General features: G+C 50.3%; 1 protein-coding gene across 2 annotated transcripts in view; it reads right to left on the bottom strand.

Moving 5' to 3' along the window:
* Nucleotides 1-6,241, bottom strand: part of B4GALT4 (beta-1,4-galactosyltransferase 4) — a 101,079-nt gene that overhangs the window by 42,384 nt on the left and 52,454 nt on the right. For both annotated transcript variants that reach the window (XM_019527136.1, XM_019527135.1), the window contains exon 3: nucleotides 603-1,113. In XM_019527136.1, the coding sequence (XP_019382681.1) occupies nucleotides 603-897 (295 nt within the window). In that variant the 5' untranslated portion in view covers nucleotides 898-1,113. The remainder of the gene's footprint in view (nucleotides 1-602; nucleotides 1,114-6,241) is intronic.

Genomic DNA, 6,241 nt, shown 5'->3' on the forward strand with positions numbered 1-6,241 from the left:
GAGGAGCTTACCTTCAGTAAGTGTCCCACGCCGCACCAAAGCGATGCACTCACAGACCGCTACTCCTTACAGGGAACACTGTCTAGAGGTGCCCTGGGTAAACCCCAGCACCCATATGTCAAGTTACTGCTGCTTTTTCAGATGCACTTTCTACCTCCTTGCGTTGCACTGCCTGCCAGAACACCCATGATCCAAACTAGTCTCCCAAACAAACGCAAACAGCCTGCATGTCTCCCGGTAGGCTAGGTTGTGCCCATCTTTCAGAATGAATGCAGGAAGATAGTGAAAGGATTAACTCTAGGTAATGAACAGAACTGCCTATGCTGAAATGAGCTGCCAAAGGTAGATTCTGTCATCTAGCCAAATAACTTACATTGGGTATGGTGGGGACCCCATGACTTCTCCTCATACATTACCAAATTGCCCTGCCCATCTCACCAGGTATTTCTAAGACAAACTGGCATCTAAGTGCGGGTCTAGTCCTTCACACTGTATTTGGTTCACATGAAAAGTGCCTGGCTGAGAGGAGCCCAGAAGGGAACCAAGCCAGTACTCTGAATGCAGATGTAAGTTGTTAAAAAAAGGGAACCTCAGACACTTACGCAGGTATGGAGAGCGTGCAGGGCACTGGCCCACTGTTGACTTCACTGTGGGGACTTTCATAGTTGAAATCATTTGCTTGTTCTGATTCTCCTCTTCCTCCTCCTCCTTCTCAGCCTGCTCCTCCTCTCTCTCCAGCACCAAATTGTCCAACAAACTTTTAGCTTTTGGAGTTTCCTGCAGAGCAACCATGATGTAGTTGGAGCTGGCCCATCCCACCACCATCACACACAAGGCTAAGACCAGGAGCAACCTGAACTTGTAGGAGAGGTGAAGGACACCAAAGCTGAAGCCCATGGCCCTCCTGGCTTTGCAAGCTGCTTCCTCAGCAGTGTTCCTGATACAGTCCTCCTACTGCACACCTCAGTGGGGAGAAAATAATGGACCCAGGAGGGACATCACAGTAAAGCAGGAAGCTGGGATATAGCGCAGGCTGCCAAGCCTCTTGTTGCTTTGCAATTCATGGAATTCTGGTTCAGCGATTGATGGAAGGCAGACATCACAGGACTCACCCTGGTCCAAAAGAGGGTGAAAAGGTTAGTTGATATTGCCCCAGAAAAGCTGCTTTATAGCCCCCTCTAGATCCCACAAGATGAGCTTGTGACATACTGATGCCCAAGGAGACCAGTTTGCCAAAGCAGGGAAGAAGCAGCAACAAGTGCTAGGCGGGAAGATGAGAGACCTGGGGTTGTTCATTACCCTGACAGAGGTGGGTTGTGCAATGTTTGACAAATCACTTCCCCATTTTGTGCTTGTTTCCCTTCCTACTTTTTGCCTGCTTTGTTCTATTCACATTATCAACTGAAGCAGACACTTCCTCTCACAATGTATGTGCAGCACATAATGGACTACAATGGCTGCAAGGCAGGAAGTTCTGGTTGCCATGAGTGAAGCGAGACTCACAAAAAGTTGGATCTGGCACAAATACTGGCTGGTTTAGTAACAGTGCATCTTGCACTCGCACAAGAGGCTGCATAAGATGGTCCTTGAGGTCCCTCCCCACTCTAGGATCCTGTGAAAGTGAGGGACATGTGGAATTATTCCCCAGGAACTAAAATCACTTTCCTTTCATGAGGAACATTGGCTTACCCCAGGAATGAAGCACATAATGCACACCTGGCATCAGAAATCCCTCATTCTTCATCAGCTGCCAAATACTACACCCTAGTGAGGCGTATCTGCCCTTTCCCTTTCACAAGCTTTCACAATGTTGAAGAACTAACTGAAGAGAGATAAATTTTCTGTTTTCTTTAGTGGGGGTGTTGGTTTCAAATGAGATTTCTCCCAGGGATCCAACCCCTTATCTCTTCCCCTGACTACCTTCTTGGTTTCACATTGAGATGATGCATACCTCCCGCAGGCACATCATCACACAGGCAAGATGGTCATTTCTTCACCAGAGTATAACAGAGCAATGAAAGCAATTTAAAGTGAAGAGATACAAATCCAACGGTGGTCTGATAATCAAGACATGCCAGGAAGGTGTTATTGATTGCAAGAGCTGCAAGAAACCAGGAAACCCTGCTAGAAAAGAGGCTGCAGGGAGCAGCTGAGCAGGGCAGGTGTTATTCAAGTAGAGAAGAGTGATGGAAGCGGCCAGCAAACACTGACAAGGAATGCTATTCTGAATTGGTTTCCCAAATGAATGGGAAACCCATTGGAGCAGCCAACGATGGGAGAAGCATGGTTCAGTTTGCCTGTTTCCTCTTGCCCCTCCCTGTGTAAGGCAGTCCACATGCTTTTGGGGGAGGAGGGTGGACAAACTTAGGGATGGCATGATGGCCTGTTTTACCCACTCCAAGCTTCCCCCAGTTTAGAGGGAAATGGGGCTCTGGGCATTCTCTGGGAATAAGGTGTAGGCCCTACCCAGCAGCCACTACGTAGAATGACTGACTCTCCCAAATCTACACCCACTGCTGTGATGAGGAGGAAGAGGGGACAGCTTTAGCAGGAAGGACAAGGGCAGGCTCTAGGCAACGGGTACAGGACAGAAAGAAAGCAGCTGGCTGTGGGGAAGGGACAGAGTAATGCAGGGCCCAAAGGACTGATCCAACAGCAAGCAGAACTTGGGAGAAGGTAGAAACACGAACTGGGGAGCAAACAAGGAGAACTTAAGGCAATGGCACAGCAGCTCAGCCCTAACACCCCGCCTGGGATTCCTGCTGCACCAACGCCTCTCTGGAATGCCCTGGGGCCACACTCACCATGCAAGGGACTGGCAGCAACTCCTCAGACCCAGCACCACCTGCTCTAGCTGCTGCAGCACCTCCTCAAAACAAGCCCATTGCATGCTCAGCCCCACTCATGGCTGCCTCAGGCCCCACACAGCCCCAGTACCACAGACAGGAGGGGGCAGGACATTGCATGCCTGGCAGAGGCCATCCCACTGGGAACTGACTTCGCTTTCCCCCGGGGTAAGCTGGGGAGGGCTTGGCCCAGAAGCATGGAGGAGCCTTCCAGGTCTAGGCCATGGTAGCACAAACGTGGTGGGAGATGCAGGGAACCCACTGCCCTGCCCAGGACCTGCTGCTGCAGGAGGGGGCCAGGCAGACCCACCGCAGGGCTGGGGTCTTGCTGTTGTGGCTGGAAGGTCCCGCCTGACCCCTATGAGGGGCCCAGCATCTCCCTCCCTCCCTGTAGCAGTGGGATCCAGGCACAGGAGAGGTCTGCAGCCCCGGCCCCTGCCCATGGAGACAAAGGGAAGCCACAGCTTTGCAGCTGGGCAGTGCCACTTAGTGGCTCAGCCACCCCCGCCACCCCCTGCCTACAGCTCCCTGCCAGTGGCTTGGGGCCCACACAGTGCTCAGAGCACAGGGAAGACAGGAAGGGCTAGGGCTGAAGCCGTTCCTGCCAGAGCTCTCTCTCCTGGGTGACAGTCAAGTGCTGCCAGCATTTGAACAACATGCCATCCTCAGCTACCAGTGCATGGACCGTCTTCCCCCATCACCTGCTGATTCCCTGCTCCTCCTTCCTACACATCGGTGAATACTTTCCCACACACCCCAGCCTTGGTTGCAGGCTGGATGGGAGTCAGTTTTGCCTGGCAGCTGTTCATTTGAGGAACGGCATCCTTCAGTTTCTGAGAATGGGTCTCCCCAAGTGGATGTCTCCCCAGACGATTAAGTAGGAGAGGAGGTGAGGTGTCATGGCAGCTGGACTCTAACAATTTGCTCCCGTGTCCTCCTCATATTAGTCAAGCAGCCTGCGCAGTGGAGAGAGGACGTAAAGACTATGTGCTGCATCCCTCTTTCATCTCTGTATCTCAGCCACCCTGGCCATTTGAATTTGACAGATTAAGGCATGAAAATAACTCAGCACTTCCACAATCACCTTGCTTAACTGGCTTAAGTTTGGCCCCATGCGAACAAATGTAAGAACTTGGACACGTGGAAACATTTGAGATGTGTCAGACCCCACAGGCCCCTAGAATACTCCAGCTCATTATATCACTCTTATCTGTACACAGCTAGAAGAGGAGTTCCCTGCAGAAATTCAGGTCATTTGGAAGGGTAATTAATGCAAATCCCCAGGCAAGCAAAGAAGTCTAAAGAAGCTTCACCTCTTTGGTGGAATTTGCATAATCTGCCTTTATCTCTACTCAGTGTCCAAACTAACACGAGATGAGGTTGTTACTCTTACTCAGTGAAGAACTCATATAAGACTGTGACACATGGGTTTTGGATTAGAAAATGGACAAATGTGTGTCACATACCCCACAGATTACAGACACTACCAGAAGAATTTAGTATGTGTGTGGAGCGTGTACTGATTTCAAGCATGTTTTCTCTGCAATGCTTTTGCCCTAATTAAATGATAGCATGCTCTATAGGAACTGGCTGGTCAGTGCCTAACTCTCTTTGCACCTGAGAGACAGATGAAGATAGTTCTGATGGTGAACTAAAGCCAAGACTGCTAAGGCAATTACAGTGAATTGCAGGAGGAATGGAAGCCCAAATCCCTAGTCTGGAGGGAGCTGATAGCAGGACTCCATCAATCATGACAGAGGTGATGGCCAGAGGCCTGAGAACTGAGTGGAGTGCCCCCAGAGACCACGGAGGAGACAGAGATGCAATTAGCCTAGAAGTGTGACACTGTGTCATTCCTAACATGCCTAGACCAAGTCAGCTGCCTGCATCTACCCCAGCAAGCACATGTGTGAAGCAAGACTACCAGTCCTATGCCACAGGTGCTTCAACAAGCAAGACCTTGGCAACTCACACATGGAGTCCTCTGGTTCCTCTATTAAGCAATAGCCTCGTCAGAAATTTACCATCAAATCCACAAGCCCTTTCCCCATTCTCCACCCTACAGTTTAGCATGCCCTCAGACAGCAAACCCCAGTTGGCAAGCTAGCTAAAAGGCTCTTTTCTCCAGCTAGGCCACAGAATCATAGAATCAAAGAAAATGAGGGTTGGAAGGGACCTCAGGAGGTCATGTAGTCCAACCCCCTGCTCAAAGTAGGACCAGCCCCAACTAGATCATCCCAGCCAAGGCTTTGTCTAGCCAGGTCTTAAAAACCTGTAAGGATGGAGAGTCCACAACCTCTCTGGGTAATCCATTCCAGTGCTTTACTACCCTCCTGGTGAGAAAGGTTTTCCTAATATCTAACCTCAACTTCCTTTGCTGAAGCTTGAGACCGTTGCTCCTTGTTCTGTCATCTACCACCACTGAGAACAATCTACCTCCATCCTCTTTGCAACCTTGCTTCAGGTAGCTGAAGGCTGTTGTCAAATTCCCTCTCAGTCTTCTCTTCAGTAGACTAAATAAGTCCAGTTCCCTCCACCTCTCTTCAGAAGTCATATACCCCAGCCCCCAAATATTTTCACTGTCTTCCACTGGACTCTCTCCAATTTGTTCACATCCTTTCTATACTGGGAGACCCAAAACTGCCTAGTGCAAGGGGGCTGGACCCAATGATCTTGCAAGGTCCCTTCCAGCCCCTAACAATCTATGAATCTATGAAAAACTGTACACAGTACTCCAGATGTAGCCTTACCAGTGAAGAACAGAGTGAAATAATTACTTCCCTCGATCTGCTTGCCATGCTCCTACTAATGCAATCCAGGATGCTGTTCACCTTCTTGGCAACAAGGGCACACTGCTGGCTCATATTCAGCTTATTGTCCACTGAAACCCCCAGGTCCTTTTCTGCAGAGCTGCTGCCCAGCCAGTCAGTCCAAAGCTTGTAGCAGCAAATAGGTTTCTTCCATCCTAAGTGCAGGACTTTGCAATTGTCCTTATTGAACCTCATGAGATTTCTTTTGGCCCAATCCTCCCATTTGTCTAGGTCACTCTGAATCCTAGCCCTACCCTCCAGCATATCTAATACTCTGCCCAGCTGGGTGTCATCTGCAAACTTGCCAAGGGCAGGCGGGCAAAATACAACCCTCAGGTTGGATCTGGCCCACCAAGCAATTTCATCCACACTGTGGGCACCCACCAATTAATTGTACCCTACTTAGCCCACATACCTCACTCCCAACATTGTGTGTGGAAAAGCCCAGCCCAGCCAGTATGCACAGCCTCCAGGCAGAGCTATAGCTGGGCAGGAGTGTGGAGCTGGGCCTGGCCCACACCCAGAGGGGTGGCAGGAGCACAGAGATTGGGTGGGTAGGGTGTGATGGAGAGTGTGGGGGCATTG

Source organism: Gavialis gangeticus, unplaced genomic scaffold (genome assembly GCF_001723915.1).
Source record: "Gavialis gangeticus isolate Ggan-Ray unplaced genomic scaffold, GavGan_comp1, whole genome shotgun sequence".
Lineage (NCBI taxonomy): Eukaryota > Metazoa > Chordata > Crocodylia > Gavialidae > Gavialis > Gavialis gangeticus.